General features: G+C 44.6%; 1 protein-coding gene across 6 annotated transcripts in view; it reads right to left on the bottom strand.

Annotated features, from left to right (window-relative positions):
• klhl29 (kelch-like family member 29) overlaps positions 1 to 19425 on the bottom strand; it is a 293874-nt gene that overhangs the window by 127396 nt on the left and 147053 nt on the right. For 5 of the 6 annotated variants that reach the window (XM_085133527.1, XM_085133528.1, XM_085133526.1 and 2 more), the window contains 2 exons: positions 9086 to 9233; positions 4619 to 5149 (listed from right to left, as the gene is read on the bottom strand). In XM_085133527.1, coding sequence (XP_084989653.1) covers positions 4619 to 5149; positions 9086 to 9233 — 679 coding nt within the window. Of the gene's footprint in view, positions 1 to 4618; positions 5150 to 9085; positions 9234 to 14528; positions 18239 to 19425 lie in introns of those variants that run through there. The other variant, XM_085133529.1, reaches the window with a different exon arrangement.

Below are 19425 nucleotides of genomic sequence, written 5' to 3' on the forward strand. Positions count from 1 at the left end.
TTGCTGAAATTTTTACCACGATCTTTAACAAATAAGAGTGAATTAGCATACTTGTTGTGTGTTAGTTCTTATAAATGTCATAAATATTCATTTTTAAAAAATACAAAGTAAGTAAAGACCATGTGTAAATTTGGGGAAGTGGCATTATTTCATTTGAAGTCTGCGTGAACGCTTTGACATTTGCGGCGCTTTTCTGCAACTATTTCCAAAAAATGCTGGGATGCTTTTTGAAATCTAAATAAAGCTGCAGTGTAATAATTTGCAATTCAAATGTTCAAGCAGAGAATTTATTTTAAAATTTGTCCGGTACAACATTTAAAAAAACAACAAGAAAAAAAACAGACATGAAGTTATAGAAGGGATCACTGCATGGGTTCTGGAAAACCTCCAAAAAACATTATCAGTAAACACATGCGAGCTAAAATGTTACAAGAAAAAATAAAAACAGAAATAATATGAGCGGTTAAAATGTTTTATTTGCTTTATAAATTAGAGATGTGGCATCCTCCAGCCTAAAGAAGAAGGTTGTTATCAGAGAACAGCTGGTTCTGGTGTGCAGTAACGCTCACGGCCTCGGTAACTTCCACCATCGAGGCTGAAGGATATTTGCAGGATTCAGGGCAACATGGTTTGCTATCGATCCCATACCAAGTGAATACAGGGCCAGCATTGCTGATCCCAGTACCCAAACTTTTAAGCTTAAGTAGGCAGAAACAGTGAATTATGATTTATGAGATCATCGTTAGTTTGAAAATTTAAAAACACATTTTAATGATCACTCAGTCACTGTGATTCTTACTGTCCACAATAATGAGCTAACACAGCAAAACACGTTTCAGATTTTCATGTTTTTGAAACTTACTTCGACTGTAAATGTGTCCGTCTCTTAAAGAACGCTTCAGGTTTTCATTGCTACGGTTCTCTATGAAGCTGTATAATAACTCTTTATTCTGTGACAGCTGTCAGGCAAAAGATCCCAAACATATTTTGTATTTTACCTTCATGCAGCTGTTTTTCATACAGTTATGTATGAAACTCCTCTCTTACACAAGAGTCTTACTTTTACTGTTTTTAACTAACTTCATTTTTACTTTTGTTTTGTTATGACTGCTGTTAATGTAGAAATTCCTGCACTCCCTAATAGCATAAGCCACTTACCGGGTGCCTGTGGCACTTTTATTTAACTGGGTCACTGTGTTGTGACTGTACTATTTTTTACTCTTTGTCATGTTGCTGTAACACAAAAGTTTCCCTTGTGGGATAAAGTATCTATCTATAGGAGTTTGGTTCAACTTCCAGTCACAGTGAACACACACACGCTTATCAGATACTTACAGCAACAAAGTATCAGTCCTATCGTGCAAGTAATGATCTGATGCTGATACCAGCGTTAATATTGATGCTGTTAATATTTGGTTCGATCTGCCCACAACAACTTTGACTATAGTATGGACACATGCCGGGCATCTGGAGGGGGACACCTTGAGCTAGGGATGTACCGATACCGATACTGGTATCGGGTATCGGCCTCGATACCACATTTTCTAAAGTACTCGTACTCGTTAAAAGTCCCCCGATACCGGGGACCGATACCACGGTCTGAGACCTGTCTATGTTTGAGTGGCATGTAAGGGGTTAATCACAGGCGCCGAGTGCCCGCCTCCAGGCCCCGGCTGCAGCTCAGAGCGGGGAAAATGGGAGGCGAGACAAGTCAGCCGTGTGGAACTATTTCAAAGTGAACGAAGACACAAAAACAAAGGCGGACTGCAAATTGTGCTCAGCGAAATTGTCCAGAGGAGGCTCAAAAGGTAGCGCATTTAACACAAGTAATTTAATCAAGCACCAAAATCCCAACACGACAACGAGTACAAAGAGTTTACCCACGCTTATTTACCCTGACTATCTCACCGCTCACCAATGGGCTCTTATGGAGACGACTGTTGCCATCCTCGCCCCCTTTGAGGAACTAACTAAAAAAGTGAGCAGCTACGACGCACTAGCCTCTGATGTCATCCCAGCTGTGACTGTGCTAGTGAGACTTCTAAACAGAGAAACAGACGAACAAATTTAAAATTAAATTTTGTTTTTTATAATTATTTATTCTGTAATATGTTGCATACAACATGCTTTTCATTTTAAATAAATGTTCTTAACTCCAAACTAGTCCCTTGTTTGTTTGTTTTTTGTTAAATTATAGGACTAAAGCTGTTACCTGTAAATTTAAATCATGTTTTTATTAAGTACTCGGTATCGGCGAGTACTGAAATGCAAGTACTCATACTCGTTTCCAAAAAAGTGGTATCGGTGCATCCCTACCTTGAGCATTTGTGTTTTGTATGCAAAACTTCATATTGAGTCACACATTACAAAAATTTACCACAAGCTTCTATAATGTGAGCTTTAAAAAATATAGCCTTATTACCCCGGATGCTTCTCCTGGATGCACGCTGTATATCTAAAGTTCCCTTTTTTAGGTTTTGCAAATGACTGCATTGTGTTTTAATTCAATTTCACACAGCATCCCAGCTTTTCTGGAAAAGGAGGCGTTTGTTTAAGAACCATTTCCTTCCCTGGAATCAGGGCAGAAGCTGATAGCCATGCACACACGCGTGACTCTTATCCTTTCCACAGCCATTAGAGTTGCCGAATACCAACCTGAAGCTGCTTCCCTTGATTCCCACAAACTACTTAATTTACTATTTTGTGTTCCGCCTAAGCAGAAAACGCTAACAGCAGGTCCTCGATAATTGCAACAGAAGAAAGCCAGAACGAAGGTCACGAGAGTTTTCCCTCCATATTTTAACAGTATGCCGCTACAGCAGGACGGTGGGTGTCCTTGCCACGCTAATACGTGGTGTTAATTGACGAAAAGCCCAAAACCTGCGAGCGGCTGGAATTTGAGACTTCTCGAGCATGCTAAAAGGAGGGAGGCGAACGAAAAGGGACAGGGGAAGTGGCAGATAGAGATAATCAAAAAGACAGAACAGCCGCAGTGGGCGCTGAGTGGTTGGGATGGCATTGTTGTGATTACAGAAGCGAAGTGAAGTGTCCTCGTCAGCCGAGAGAGTCTGCTGAAGAGACGTCACGGCTGCTAATTTACTGGTGCTCAACGCTTTACCTATTTCACTGTCCTTGTGACATTACCACAATGACATGCTTACTAATATCTATTCGGTGCCAGGCAGGGACTTAAAAAAAAAAAGCAGACAAAATGCTTGAGGAGATGTGAGATTCAAGTGCCTCAATTTACAGTTTGACCTTCACAGAGGCCCGCACAGGATTTAAAGTGTATGATGTCTGCAAATTGACACTGGGATGTTTCCTTTTTGTCTTTGAAACAGAGGAGCTGACAAAAACTGTTCCCACACAAACTGAATATATTACAGTAACTTTATCATTACGTGAATCACAGGAACAGCGTGTGCTTCCACAGCTGGGTTAAACAAAAAAGCCTCGCAGCACATTTCCTTCCTGTAAAACTGATCAGTATGAACACTATAATTGCCAAAAAAATTAAGCTTCTTTGGCCTGTTAGGAGACTCCGTTTTGACATGTGAATGCTTAATGGATCGAGACAGTCTATTCAACACGGCAGAAGCTAAAAAGCTCTTATTCGATAGAGACCGGACCAAGCAAACGAGCCCATCTAATTATCCATTTCCAATTCTACCTGCAGTCTCATTCCGATGTATCACAGGCAGCCCCCAAAATAATTGCTTTTTTGCAATCTACAAGTTCATTTGCACACATTTTATTGATCAAAATGAGTCAGGAAAAAGAAAACAATCTAAACCTAAATTAAAAGCTTCATTAAATGTGAAAATTGGTCGGGGAATTGCGAACATCTGTTTCTAGCGCCCTGCGTCATAAACTCCAAGGTTAAAGCAAACACCAATTTATGGCGTGCAGTCTCAGGCACGAGCCGGAGCTGTGAAGCACCTTCACGAACACGGCGCGAGTCAACAAGGCTTCAAAAGATTTCTAGGGAGATGTGAGGGCAGGGACTGAAAGCTCTTCCTGCCTCGTGTTTAGCAGGACTCTTCTGCAGTGCAGCTAGGAGCAGTGAGAAAGATTAACCCGACACACTTGGAAACAAATGCAGAGCACAAATCTACAGATGCTGATGTTTTAGAGCATACCTTCTACTTTGCAAAGAATAACAGTAAAGGGCCTTCTTGCAGGATATATATATCTTTTTGGGGGAAGCACCGATCTCTCTGCTGGCTCGAGGTGCTTCCATGTTCTCGGTGACCTTGGATCAGCTTTGAAGTGAACTGGCTGCGGTTGCAAGTCGTATATTAACAACCCTCGCTTGAGTGTTTGCAGCCTTGTTTATGACTGCTGGCATCTGAAACAGCCCGGGCATACAGACTGAGGGCAGAGGCCTATGCGTTTCATTCCAGCGCCACCCCACAATAACAGGAGGTCACGAGGAGCAGAGAGCCCAGAGTACGCCGATTTAATACCAAATACCACCGTCCTAGCTTGGATTCGTCTGAGCGACCAAACAAATCTGCTTTGATGTACTCTTTCAAAGTTTTAGAAAGGGATTTAGAATATTTTTTAAAAAACATAAAGAAAAGATCGTCTTTAGAGTTTTTAGAGTGCCCTTGCTTACCTTTGGGATGTCCGGGGTCGCTGAACTCGTACTTCCCGCTCCCAACCGTCCGCAGCATTTGCAGCCCGTTGGGACCGTCCTGATTGTCGGCAGATGTCTGCTGGCCGTGCGCTGCTGCTGCCGCCGCCTGTCCGTTGGTGAGAGGCAGGGTGTGGGGCTGGATGAGGCTGGGGTGAGAGGTTAAGTGGCCGTTGCCAATCATGCTGTGAGCGTTTGGATGAACCACCGGGTTGGCCTGGGCGGTGAGGGCGGACGGCGTGACCGTCGGCTGGGCTGAGGCGTACGGAGGCTGGCTGGGCATGCTCAGCACCATAGAGGGCGGCTGCTGGGTCGACTGCGGCGTCAGCTGGAAGTGGGCGGTCATGAGGGGGTGTTGCGGGGGCACCGGCGTCTGGATGGATGGGGTCACTCCTATGATGGGCGACTGCGCGGTCACGCTGTGGTTGAAAGAAGGCGGCTGAGGGAGGGCGTAGGTGTGGGACAGCAGACTGGGCTGGCTCACCGCCGCCACCGGTGCAGGCCAGGTTGGAGCTGAGGGGAAAGAGGCAAAAAACTACAAATCAATTTCACATTTTTTTAACACCAAGACAAAGTCAAGATAAAGACTTCTATGCTGCCGTGTTATTTAGGTAAGCTGCACAAAGCCGAAAGCAAGAGAAGCGCGCTAATTTTAAGTCGTGATATTACGTGATCAAATACAGACAGAAAACAGCATGAGAAGTCAGACTCCAGCTTGAGTTGTGTTCCTTACCACGCCACAACTGTCAGTGTGCCGCTCCACTTCAGTCTAAGTTTGTTTTTGACTCGAGACTTAATATAAAACACAAAATATTTGAAGGGATGTACAGATCAGCACCCAAAATCAACACCGTAATCAGATTAAGAGATTTATTTTGCTACAAGATGAACAAATAGCTTCCTGAACGTGAAGGCATACGTGTTCATTGCATTCGGCATTTGGCACCATTATCTGTGCAGGAGTCTGTGTTTACCCAGACACTCTGAGCCAATCATTTCTCTACCCCGAGGCGTTAGATGCTGTGGATGTGCTGGGAAGGCCATATTGGACCTAAACGCCGTCTCCCTCCCTCCCTCATCCACTCCAACTCCTTCATCTCTGGCTCCTCCTGCCACGGCCCGAGCTCCAAAAATAGACTAGCGCTCTGCTAAGGGGCCAAAGGCTAAATGACAGCATGCAAAAAGCTGAACAAAAAAAGAAGAAGAAGAAGAAGAAGCCAGCATTATTCATGGTACTAGCCCTGCAACAGTCCGGGCGGAGATGGATGGAGAGAGAGGGAAAGAGAGATAAAAACAGACATTGGGAATAAAAGGAGAGGTCAGTCCAGTTCGTGATTCACGTCATTGAGCCAATCGGCACCAACGCTGCATTTTCATTTCCCCTCTTTTGAAGCCCATCTTGATAAGGGATGGTCATCAAAAGTGTTGGTATAATGGTTGCGCATGCTGCGAAGGCTCAAGGTTTTAAAGGAGCGATGGTGTTGACTGGAACATACGCACATTTTCCATCTGCCCTGCAGTTCTTTGTTGACTTTTCTTTCAGTCTTTTAAGAGGAAAAAGTATTTGATGAAAAGAATTTTGCCATCGTGACCCGACAACAACCTAAATTTATAGCGCTCACCTGCGAGGTTTAACAAAAACGAAGAATCCGCGTCTCTAATTTTCGTCTTATTCCTCAGATTTAACCGTTGAACTCCGCTTATTATTCATTTATTTGCAGAGCAATTTGCTCGAGTGCAAGACTGACGTTAAAAAATAAAAAACACGACTATTTTTGTACAAAGAAGCGAAAGTTGAAACGAAACTTCTTTTTCAAAGGCAAACTTTCTTTAACAGACAGAACAGTGAAGTTTCTGTTGAAAGAAACCGTTGATTAATTCTGGCACAGTTGGCAGAGAGCTCTCTGGCAACACAGTTCAGTGAAGTGTGGAGAGGAGCTGGCTTCGTTGCAAACGCCAGTCACAGCTTGGAATAGCGCGCGCACGTGAATCAATATGCAACACTATGCTTGAATTGGAGCGTCATATGCGACAGCGTGCCGGTGCTGGTGACATCTCACTCTCCTCACGCTTCGACTCCAAGCTGTGGTTGTGGGTGTGGGGGAGCTGCTGTGGCGACGGAGCACAAAAGCTCCACGCCGTCCTAGTGCAACTGCATCGCTCCTGCAGCGAGCAGGCTTCTGCTAAAGAAACATTCCTCGAGTAACTGATCGGCTGTTTAATAATTAATCCGCAGACCACGCAAATTATAATTAGGAGGGGAACTGAACAGGCAGCAGCAGGGGTTGCAACATGTTTTGAACATGATACTTAGCCACCACAGAGTCACAGCTGTTTGTAATCTGGATTTGTCGAGCCAGAATTTCCACCGGCGCGCGCACCGGGCCAGTATTACTCTTAAATGAGACACATTTGTGATGAGCAGGAAGCGCACGGGCCAACAGAGCAATGGAAGGAAATTAACAGCTCTAGGGCAGAGCCATTCTGGGTGAGTTCATTACAATAGGAGTAAAAAAACCTTCAGCATTGGCTCGACTCGTTACTGTCGGCGCTGTGTCGCGCTGCCGCTCCGTACACGTCTTAAAGTGGCGTGAACAGAATAAGGTCGACATCTAAATTAGACCTGCTGGAGATCATTTGGAGGACTTTCGCAGTTTCGCTATATCGGTTTGATTGAGGCCAAATCAGCCCCGATTAGTGACACAGTAACGAGGGTGATAAAATGACGGCAAAGGAGGATGGTGGGAGTCTGGAATATGTGGGTGAGGGGATGCAGCCGACCCTGCTCGCCGCATCCCTGATGCAAACTGACATTTCTATAATTATATGCCTAATTGAGCTGGTTTATGTTTATGTAAAGTTCATGTTTATGAATGAACATTGTGCATGATTGTGTATGTAAAGCAAGCATATTGCAGAGGCGAGTGGGTTTATTTAGGGCAACGAACGTCAAGATGGCTTATTAGCATTGGATGCTAGTTTAACTGGCCAGAGCATCTAGATGCGAAGCACAAGTGTAGAGTGTGTGAGTATGCATCCTGCTGTGCGCTCACATGTAATGTACAGCTCTGTAAGCTCATTTTGGGGCTGCACAGAGAACACGGGGCCTGGATTTATGCCTCAATTTGCTGAAGCATTATTTGTATTCAAGTGAAAGGAGGCAAAGGTGCACCCGTCCTGTTTTTGTTGCTCATCTAATTGTTAGCATAGTAACAATTATTAACTGTTATATGATTTAAGCACAGACTACAGCGGCTCTGACGGGTCAGACCCAACGCAACTTAAGACAGGAAAACACCAGCAAGCAGAAAAATGCTTTAAAAGCACACGAAACACAGCGGAAATGCTTTTGGAGAGACGATGATGTCACAGAACAGCTGGTGAAATGACATGCTAACAGTAAACTTGTATCTATAATATTACACGAATCACGGGATTAAAACAACTACCTGCATATTTTTCTCCCACTTCTTTTGAGAGCGGCTCAGAGCGATGCTTCACATGTTCTGCTCCGTCACAATTTTGTCTCCTCAAAAGCACTTCTGCTGTGTTTTATGTGCTTTTTCAGCATTTTTCTACTTGCTGAGGTTTTCTTAACCCTTTAACATCACACAGGCCAAATGGCTTTAAGTAAAATCATCTTTCAAACTACACCCACAAACCAAAGCTAGCTAGCATTACAGCTCAGCGCTTAACTCTTGTCCCCCTCTTATTGGCACACGCTTCTCATCAGGTGTAGATACATACTGTCATGGCGGCAGTAGATTAGTAGAAGAGAATATATTTCCTCCGTGGAATAACCCTCATCACTTCTTGAAAGAGGCATTGCTGCATATTTTTTTATTTTCTTGCTTCCAGCACCGCCTGCCATTTAGTTCCGTTCTCTTCCAAAGAAGGCAAACATCTCCAGGGCATTGATCTTCAATACTGAGCAACACCAAAAGAAACTGGATGGATAAACAGCTCTGCAGCCAGAGGGAACAATATATACATTTGATTATGAGGTCAACTGCCCCTTTCATAGCACTCTACTCCTACAGCGAGATCTGCTACCATGTGACACACAGGAAGAGTCGGGAGCACGGTGTGTAAGTGGACTAGCTAAATCTCCTCCTCCGGGGTCAGGCATACAGCCTTGCATATTGCAGGTCCATCGGGAACACAAAGGCGCAAATAATGTTGTATTAGACAACGTCGACAAGCCGGCGCGAGTGAAAAGACGAGCGTAATTGAAAAAAAAAAATACCCTGGATTTGAATCAGGCTGCTCCTTTTTCAGTCTGCAGCTTCTCATCATTTGGTGACATCAGCACAAAACCTTTTACCTTTCCTATTTTCTTTAAATATGCATGTATGAAAAAATATTCATAAAAAAATACAATTCTCAAAATTGGCTTCATCCCTGTTACATGTGCGTGCGTTGGTGAACGCTGTGCGTGTGATTCATTACCGGTGGGCTCGGCATCTCGATGTTGCTTAGCAGGGGGCTCATCTGTATCCCACGGTGTGAGCTGGTTTATAGGGGTCTGTCCCCACCTCACGCCTGGAGCCAGCAGCAGTCCCGGGGCCTGGCTGTCTCCGGGAGACAGTCCGGAGACCTGCAGCACAAACAACAGAGATTATACAAGATTATATGGGAGGAGGGAGGGAAGAAAAACAGGAAAAAAAAGGAAAAATGTGTCACATCCTTCACTAAGCATGTTTATATAAAAAAAACACCTGTTCCTTTATGATGTGACAAGAAAAAGTGACAAATGACAGCAATCTCAACTGTTCTTTAAGGTCTTGAAGTGAGCCGTGATGATGGTAGAGAGGTGTATAATTAGCTGTGAGTGAGTGATGATTACAGACTATATAACAGGAACAAAGGGGGGAAAAATCCTGTTCAGGGCCTCAAGAATCTCAGCAATGTTTCTCTTGTTGTTTACCAATAACAATTAAACTTTCAGGCGTGGGCTACGTTCAAGTTCTCCCCTGGAAATTTTCTTTATCGTCTTCCGTGTTGAATTATTAACATTTTCGTTCATTCAAGCGAGATAATAAAATTGTGAACCAAAACATGACAAATAGATTCAATAAGAGAGAAATCTTTTCCTCGGCGACGGGAGACAAGAAAAATGTAATTCCAAAAAAGAAAATGAAAAGCTAGCTTACAATGTGTGCGCTGGGTGGGCGAATCAAACTTCACCAAACCAAACTAAGAGTTCCCCGAGCCTCCCTTTGCACCCACGTCTGTAATATTTTGCTCTTGTCGGGCAGTAAGAAATGTTATCAGGCAAGCGCAGGCTGATGAAAACACAGGGTCAATCACCACTGGACCTCTGAGCAATATTCGCCTCCCCTATCTCCAGTTTTGGACGCACACTCTAACAACCAGGCGGGGAGACAGGGGGCCTCCCTACCCGCCCTGCTCACACCGGAGTTAATAGAAAAGACCTGGTCACCAGGCCCCTCCTGTGGCCCGGCTGATCCCTCCATCCCTCTTTCTCCATCCCTCAATTCCATTATCCCCCCCTGACCCGGCGTCCACTTCATCAAGCACGCCATCATGCATTCCAACAGCTGTGTCGACAAAGCCCGCCAGAGCGCGGACTGACCGCACAAAGACCCAAAAAAAGAAAAAAAAGCAATCCAAACAATTCTTCCCGCGGTGAATTAATGCGCAGCTTTACATACTGGATCGATCCCATTCCTGGAAAATGTCCCTCTTTTGCTTGAATATGGATTTATCTCAGCTTTGCAGGACCTTTAACACCAAGATATTACTCTGTATTGACGCAGCGCCACCATCTGCTGTCTCATAAACAGCTGCACAATAGCAGACAGGTTCAATGAGCATCACTTACTTGATAAATCTATACTGAAAGTTAGCTGACAGTTCGTATGTGTTTGGAGGGGAGGAGGAAAGGAGGGAAAAACAGAGGAAACGTCTCAAGGCAAAATAGAAAGCAGTGTGATGGAGTGAGAGGATGGAGGCGGGTTTAGGGGGGAGGCAGGCTGTCAGGTCTTTCTGTCCATCTCAACCTGTCGACTTCAGACAAGAGAAAACTGAAATGGTTTACTCAGAGGATGCCCTAAGCGCTCGATTCCATCCGAGAGCCCTGGAGACTTTGAGAAATAGACAACGCCGACCATTTTCAAGGTGTGGACTTTCCCTGTGCTTTCTGTGGCCCACTATTTATTTTAATGAGCATTTTTTCCTCCTCTGCTCTGTGTGTTTCACTGTACTCCTCTCCAGCCATGCTTTACTTTCCCCTCTATACAGGCAACTCCTCATTAACTCGCAGTATTGACTCTCTTACATTCTTTTAGCCCTGCACCTAACTCGTGGCGTTCTCTCATTAATACGCCCCGTACATTTATCCTAAACAGAAGGCAAAAAAACAAAACAGGAAACAGGAAAGATCTCTTCTAGTGAAAAGCAATCCATCTGTCACGGTTTTAGTGCACCAGGTAAAAGAGAGAGGAGGGGAAAAAGGTTCTTAGTCAGCGCCATCACATTGACAGCATATCAGCTAGACTCAGGAACAATCCTGACTTCAAAATGATCAAGGTTAGATAGGAAATACACACACACACACGCAGACACAGCGGAAACACAGGTGTGTATGTACACACAGCAGGTGGAAATACAAGCACGCACACACACAGAAGCCAGGAGATATCAGGAGGGATGTTTATTAAGATGGCAGACTTGCTGCAGGCAGGCAGGAAGGTACTGTAGGTTCTGGGACAGCGCCTGCCATTTTCTCTCAATTTTATTTGCTCTCCCTATTTCCAGTCCCCTCCTCCCTGGCCACCCATTATCACCGGGCAGCAGATGGTTTCCTCTGACTTGACAAAAACCATGCTGGAGAAGAGGAAGGAGCCAGATAAATAATTTCAGAGCCGTGCCAAGCCATTCTGTGTTTGTTGTCGAGCTGGCCGGGGAGCGCTTTCCGTACGTCCGCATGCAACATCCGTGCATGCGGACGTGCAATGTGGCGCTTTAGAAACGAACACCTGCTGACACCTATGCGCACAAATCTGCACGGAAACACGAGCGATGATCTTAACAAGTCGTGAATCTTTTTTTCTTATTGTTATTGTTACTATTTTGGTGGGTGGGCTCATATGTTATTATAGCCTCAAACATCAAGACGGTGAAGTATAAAGTCACACTTTGAGTTGTAACTCGACGTCCTTCGTTCTATGTTTTGATAGCCGGTGCAGCTGCACATACGTGCTAATTCCTAAGAGCGCTGCATTTAAAAGTGCCGGCCCCTTAATGGATTTATTAATGAAAATAAAACGGTGACCTCCCCCAAGAGTGATGGCAGAGGGCGGTGTAGTAGAGTGCAGTCCAGACATGTCTGTGCAGGCTTACAGTAGCAGGTGAGAGTCACATTATCCTGGTTAAATAAAGGTTAAATAAAAATAAATAAAATTAGAGAGACGTTCAGCACATTTTGCAATTCGAGCGAGGGCTAATGGTTGCAACTCCACGGGGGGTGGAGCCTTGGCCAACACATTAGGTTATTTTGGTCCGGGATTCTGGTGCTCTCGTGGGAGATCCGGTTGCTCTTAATGTTACAGCACATTTATGTAAACGAACTGGTTTTTTGGGTCAATAAAAGACCTGAGTCGAGAGTATTTTTAACTCCACGGGCTGATCAAAGCAATGTTTCTCATACCAGAGATACTTAGGCAACTCTAAAGAAAACAAAAACTGGAAATCTGTAGATTTTAAATTCAAAACCTCATAAACTCACAAGCAGTTATTCGGTTTTCTGGACCGAATAATCAGTTTATCAACTATTATTTCAGGTCTAACACATAACAGGTCAGCTTCTGCAGAGGCGCATAATGCATTAACAGCTTGGAACATTGCTATTAAAACGTGCATCACTGAACTTGCTCTATATTTAACAGGAACTCTGCATATTATGCTCACTGCTGTACTGCAAAACATGCAATGTGAATTTGAAGCAGCTATCCATCTGCTCCTCAGGCACACACAGCAAAAGGAGAAACATCCCCCCCCACCCTTCCTGAACCTCTGAGTGTTGCAGACATGTCAGAATCGGTGCGTCGAAGAGAGGAAGGAAGATAAAAATCGAGACGAATCAGGCCCGAACATACGCCCGTCCTCCTCGCCTGGGCGGCGGACGCAGCGGTCATATTCTGCTCGGTGTAGGTTTTCTCGGACGCGGCGAACACTGACATCTGTCACTATGTGCGCTCTACCATCCTGCAATAGCAGGCGGCATTATTGTGCTTACCAGAACCTCTTGCCACTGGCTACCATCTGCTATGAGTACATATAGGAGGAGCCTTGTGGTGATCCGGGGCTCTGGGCTTTGATTGCTTTGAGTTATCCACAACATCCACATCCAAATAAACAGAAAAGCGTTTGCTCATGGCTTTGTGTTTGCCTTGGCATTTTGTTCGAGCCAGCCGTCGTCTGTGAGAGTTATTGCACCGGTTCAATCCTATAAAAACACAGAGTCAGACACCAGGCGAAACCACCAGCACGGACATGCTGCGTAAGCTCCTGCACTTTGTACCTATTGTGCTTCTAATATGGGCCCGGCATTCATTAGCCTAAAGATACAGGACTTCGATCCAGCTGAGAGAAATTACTTCGTTGCTCGACTTGGGGAGAAACTGCAGGAAAGAGCAAAAGAGAGCGACAGAGAGAGAGAGGGATGAGTATGTCTGTAACGCCCAGATCCCATTGGGGGTAAACAACATTACAGCACACACTGATCAAATCAACTAACTGCTACGAGATTTAATAACAGGTCTGGGTGGAAAAAACACACACAAAAAAAAACAGGTGTAGCGAGAGCAAAGCGGCTTTTGCAAAAGAAGGGAAAAGAGGAGGAGAGGAGTGCTTCAGGAGGGCCTTACATGGAGCAATGGGCTCCCACAAACACACCGAGCTGGTCAATAACAATACCGCATTGAAAAGCTAATCTTGTGAAATGTCATTAGCACAATTGCCAGACACAATGAGATAGCGATGCGCGGCGTGCAGGCCGCTGCTATGTACACAGGTTGATTGTGTTCTACCTTTTAAAATCCTGTGTTGTAGCGCAGGGGGAGAAACACCGGCTACAAGTGAGGAGGAGGAGGGTCGCCGTCGGGCGAAGTCAATCACTCGCTGTGGTTATCGGGTGGCCAGAGTGTAGCTGTTTTACAGGATGGGTTGTGGACACCAAGAAATGTTCGTGGGCTCTTTGCTGGTTGAACAGGAGCCGCCATTGTGGTTTCATTTATATGCAATAAATAAATAAATAAATAATCGCACTCTTCCCCTCCCCGCCTGCTATCAGACTGCTGTCTTTGGGGAGATGCACGCACACAACTGTAATCGTAATCAAAATTTCAATAACAGAAGTCACTGCCTTGCTATATTGGATGAACCCATAAAAATATCACACTGTAATTCCACACTATGAACAGATACCCCCCCTCCTCCCTCCCTCAAGAAGAAAACAACACTGTATGCTGGTAAGGAAATGAAATTTTACTCTAACAGAATGGCTTTTTCTTCCCTTTGGCTGGGCATGGAGTGATACAGTGAATTTGGTTGAAATGTGGCGGGTGATGGAAATAATGGCTCTCCTCGGAGACAAGAAACAGAAAGAATGTCAGCGAAGGAAGGACTGAAAGATTGAGAGGCAGAGTAAGACAAACCCATCCATCACGTCGCCTTTTATCATTACCTTTGACAGATCATTTTCAGCTTTTCTAAAATAGAGGATGGGGGGGGGGAAAAAAATAAATTCTTCTTTTTCCTCCTCCTCCAACTCAAAGCTCCAAACCAAGTGTGGTCCCGAACTGACCAGGAGCGTGAAGAAGTGGACAAAAGCGCACAACTCATTTTCTTTCGGACATTATTCACTTACTGTAGAGAGGTATCTCCTTTCCATGACAACGCGCTGACACCTAAATGTGGAGTGGATTTGTTCTGGATTTCCGTCATAATAGTGCTGAATGCTGGAGCGAAACCACGGGGCGGCTGTGTCCAATCTATTAGACTGGAACATAGCAGAGCATCTCACAAGTAAACAAAGAGACTACTGCGCCATTTTTGGCAGCCATCTTAAAAAGCGAGCGGCGCACCAACGTGCCGAACAGCCTGGTGGCATAGATGGCGAAGGCGCGTATTCAGTGTGATGGCTGCGCGCTGAAAACACGGAGAGGCATCGAGGTAATGCTGTTTTTACTCCGAACGGTCCGGCGAAATGTCTTCAAATGCTGCGATTAGACGTGTCGAGCGCTTTTCTCTAAAATTGAGAAGCAAATCTTTGTTTAAAAAACCTTATTGTGAATGCGAAGTGTTTTAGCCTTACCGAAGCACAACATTTGTTACATTTTACCTACAGGTTTAAACCAATTTAAACTGAAAAAATAACCTTCTGTAGATGCTTGTGACTGCAAAACTACAACTCCAAAGTACTTTTACATTATTATTATGCAATTTTTGCATTACTTTCAGTCTGCAAGCTTTGGTATGCCAGCTATCAGCCTTTTGGAAACTCCAGAACGCCATGTTTCAAGTCTGCATTTGGACTCGAATGCACGAAAGATTAAAAAGTTACTTTACTTTAAAAAAAATAAATAAATAAAGTTACAGATGTAGAAAAACAAGGCAGAGGAAACGCAGGTTGCCTAAATAAAGGTTGCCAAGGTTAAAGAGAAAGTTTATTCAAAGAAAAATAAAGGGGTGGGGGGGTGCAAGGAAGAAAAAAAACAAAGCTCAGGGCCTAACTGGAAACACAAAGAGACGGACGAGTGGAGGGTAAACCGAAAAAAGCAAAAACTGACAGGAGAGAAGCGGGACTCGGGGTTCCTTTCATTATGCTAATATATGCTGCCTCATGTCCCTTTTCCTCCCGTGACCCTGAAACCGTTCCCTCTCCGTCACCACAGAGGATCCTCAAATCCCTTGAATACACGTTAAGGAAACGAGGAAGCTTTCAGAGGAGCCTTCATGCATAGGTGGCACACTTGCACACGTGCATGCATGCAAGCTAGTCGTGCGGTTTACCCACTGATAACAGTAAAATGATTATGACACAAGATGCAACATCACACATTATAAAGTACAGGGTGATGTAACTGCAGAGTGTTGCAGCATCACACAAATCAACTGCATTTTTAAATGTATCTCTTTAGTTTTGCAAATGACATTAATGAAATTACATATTTCAAAACAAGCAGTTTGACAGCTGACAACTACACCTTTAAACCGAGTTTAATATTTCTCGTCAGGAAGTTTCGGGTTTTTCTGCAGTGACGTCACTCCTGAGTCCAAATAGTCAGGAAAGTGAGCTTAAACAAGATTGTTTTGGTTCTTAAGGTAGAGCCACTCACGTATTACTAGCAATACAGCGTAATACTTGGCCTGGTCAGTGCTCTGCGCATGGCTTATTTAGCGACAACAGAGTACAGATGAAAGGTTTTACAGCTTTACTACTGTTTGTCTCCGAGTGGTAAATCGGAGTGGAGTGGTTCCAGATTAAAATTCTGACTGGGAACGCAGAAATTCCGACGTTATCTGGAAGGCAGGGCATAAGGAAGTCATGGGTGGGGAAACGGCAATGACAGGAAGTAACATCACCTAAGCCACACAACTAGCAAAACAAGGAGCGACAAGGACACACACAACACAGAGCGACAGTGAGAATCAAGGGCACCGTGATCTCTCGACATAAAACAAAGCCCTAACAAAAGTCTACAGAAATGCCACATCCACAGTCGCCATCTGGATTTCAGAAATATCACTTTATACCAGACTAATATCAGCCGTTACCGGTTGCTGACTGGCAAAGAAATACACTGAAAATTTGAAAACTAAACACAAAGACGGCGCACATCCTTCCAGGCACCAACACTTAATACTGACCCCCAGCAGCACAACAGACAAACACAATGAAAACACGAGCGCCTGGTGGATATATATATGCTGCTGATGCGCCACAGAAAGGGATACTGATGCAGGCTCTATAATTTGAAGCCGCGGGCCAAACAAGTGAAGGGGAACGGACTTCGCTTCCACTAAAATTCCAGCTAAGACACTCCGACAGCTCCTGGCTTGATGCACACGTTCCAGAAAAGAGAAGCGTGATCGCAGGGGCGAGGCCGACAAGCTTCAGTGGAAAAGCAGGGCTGGAAACCCCGCCTAATATCCCATGAGTGCTTCGAGGTTGCAGCGTTTGCCCTCCAAACCCTACCTCAGCCCCTCTTCTTTCTTTGTTTTCTTTTCCTTTTTACACCGAGTAAGTGGCTAGGCCGCTACAGTACTGTGAACACGTCTTAGCTTTGGGACCGAGCGGCGTGGTGAGGCTTTTAGGGAGGTTGACCAGAGCTTGGACATGTGAATCGCAGAGACATCCTAATGTCATGGTAACACCTCCCAAAGGAGAGTGTCAGGAACCATGTTGCCCTCCTTCGGATCAGCCTGGGATAGTTAGAGACACGGGACTCCGGCAGGCCGTGACCCTGCCTTGATATGTGGCGAGCGTTTTGGGAACAAAATACCCACGGCCTGTCACGGCGACAGCATCAGAGACGAGTGTGTAGCTGTTATCTGTGGGTGAAATCGAGGCAAAGCGACTGCTACGCGTGGCCGCGGGTGCACACGTGCCCGAGCCACAATGTGTGGCTGTAATAAATGAGCGTTAACTGGGCAAACAGCCATTTAGTGCTAAAGAATAAATTGAATTTATATTGATATTGCAATATGAAGGGAAACAATATCTGCTTTGCCAGGAGAGCAGCATGGGGAGCTGTTAAATGCATTTTTTACAATGCATGCAATCAGCAAGCCAAATACCGGGATGTTCTGGGCAGACAGACCAAATACCAGATTCCCGGGGAGAGCTTATATAAGTGTGTCAAGACCAAACGAAATGACTTCTTTACCACCATATACATTTGCCCTTCACACATTGCTATGGCTTTACAATCGGTGGCGCGGTGCATCAGCGTTACCTTGACTTTTGGATGCTTTGTGAATGTGGCTGCTTCTGGAACAAGCGACGCCATTTATTCCGTTATGCATGAAAACTCGTTCCTCCCTCTGTGTTATCAAGTTGTATTAACAGCGGATAAAGAATTTTTGAATCGAACTTCTTTTTTCTTTTCTACAAAAAAAATCAAGGACGAGTTAGCGGCAGCGTTCGATAAATTAGCGTTGAAGCTATAAACTTCTGTCATGACCTCTGATGTATTCTTTCAGCCTGACCATAACCCCACACTCCACTTAACACTTATTTCTCTATAATGGTAACTGTCAAAGAGATGTGATGGGAACGCAGAATATGTTACTCCTGTGAGACACTCACTTCACACAGCAGGGTTTAATCGAAGGAGAGCAGAGTTCTCAAGCTAACGTGTCTGCTAACAACAGCTCAATGCTGCCCAGAAAATCTTCTTTATCTTCATCTTTATGGGAATTCTTTGGCTTGGTGTTTATAGGAATCTGCTAATGAGATGGGAAAAATAAACTAATAGCATCTAGAGTCAAGAGAGGGACTCTTGCAGGTATAAAGCATTTGATATACATCCCCTATTAGCGTGCATGCAGTGTATATAAATATACACTGCATGTATAATAGTGTAAATATACACTATATCTTCTATTGGCTTTTGCTTGACATGAAAGATTTGGCAAATAAAAATGCACTTGGTCAATAGAAAGGATAAGTACAGAAGAGGGTTTTGGCCGGCACTCTTGTCGGCCTGACAAATTGCCCAAATTTATCCTCCCCAATAGCTGATTTCAAATCAGACGGCATTAAAATAAGCAGAGCTGCATTTTGTTTAACCACCCGTCCAAATCCACCGGATTTAGTTTGCTAGAAATGCACATGCTGAAGCATTTTACAGCGTTACATCACCTCGGCACCCAGAAGGCAAAATCTCTAATCAGACTACAAGTGTTGGTAATTAAACTGAAAATTCAGGCGCTGCCAGTGGCCACTATTTGCTGTGAATGTGCGTAATTATCGCCGCAGCGCTGCGGCATTATGGGCTCACAATGGCCAAGTTTATCAGCACCACTCAGATGAACTCTGGACACTGAAATGAATATGCCAGTTGGCTGAAGAGTGACTATCACCTTTCATTGAGGTTTCGGGGGGGGAGGCAGTATAAAGCGAGGTACGGTGGAAATAAAACTCTTCACTGAGGTAGATAACAGTGTTTTCACTTAAGAGCTTTTCCAGATGGAACGGCGTGTCTGAATTTGAGCATCACATGAAAACAAAGCAAAAAAACGTGTTCGTATTCTAAATGCAGATTTTTATGTAAGCAGCGTGACTTGTGAGAGGGATATGGTCTTCAGCCTGGGACTTTTATCAGTCGAGAAGCAGTGCTCTCGCAGCCATATGTGTAACCTGTGGTGGCGTTGCAGCCTTTGAGGTTTGGGTCTTGGAACTCCTGCCCCGCTCCCCCAGGGACTGAGAGGAGACTAAAAGACTGGTTTTATCCCACAAGATGAAGTGGTCAGTGCAGCTCTGTGCTTCTGCAATCACAGGGGGGAGTCCAAACAGCGCTGCTTGGGGTAAGATATAAACTGGAGAGACATGCTGGGATCATTAGAAACCCAAGTCTCCTAAAGAAACTGAGAAATAGCCATGAACTACACAGCGGCAGGTGGATAAACAGACCTTCGCTTGAATTATGGGAGGATTTTTTTCCTCTTTTTCTTTTCTTTTTTTTTTTTATTTAAGCAAAAGACTTTTCTGTTTGGAGCCGCCTTTCAACTGCCTGTGAATGAGCTTCTCTTGATTTGGT

Source organism: Neolamprologus multifasciatus, chromosome 15, assembly GCF_963576455.1.
Source record: "Neolamprologus multifasciatus chromosome 15, fNeoMul1.2, whole genome shotgun sequence".
Lineage (NCBI taxonomy): Eukaryota > Metazoa > Chordata > Actinopteri > Cichliformes > Cichlidae > Neolamprologus > Neolamprologus multifasciatus.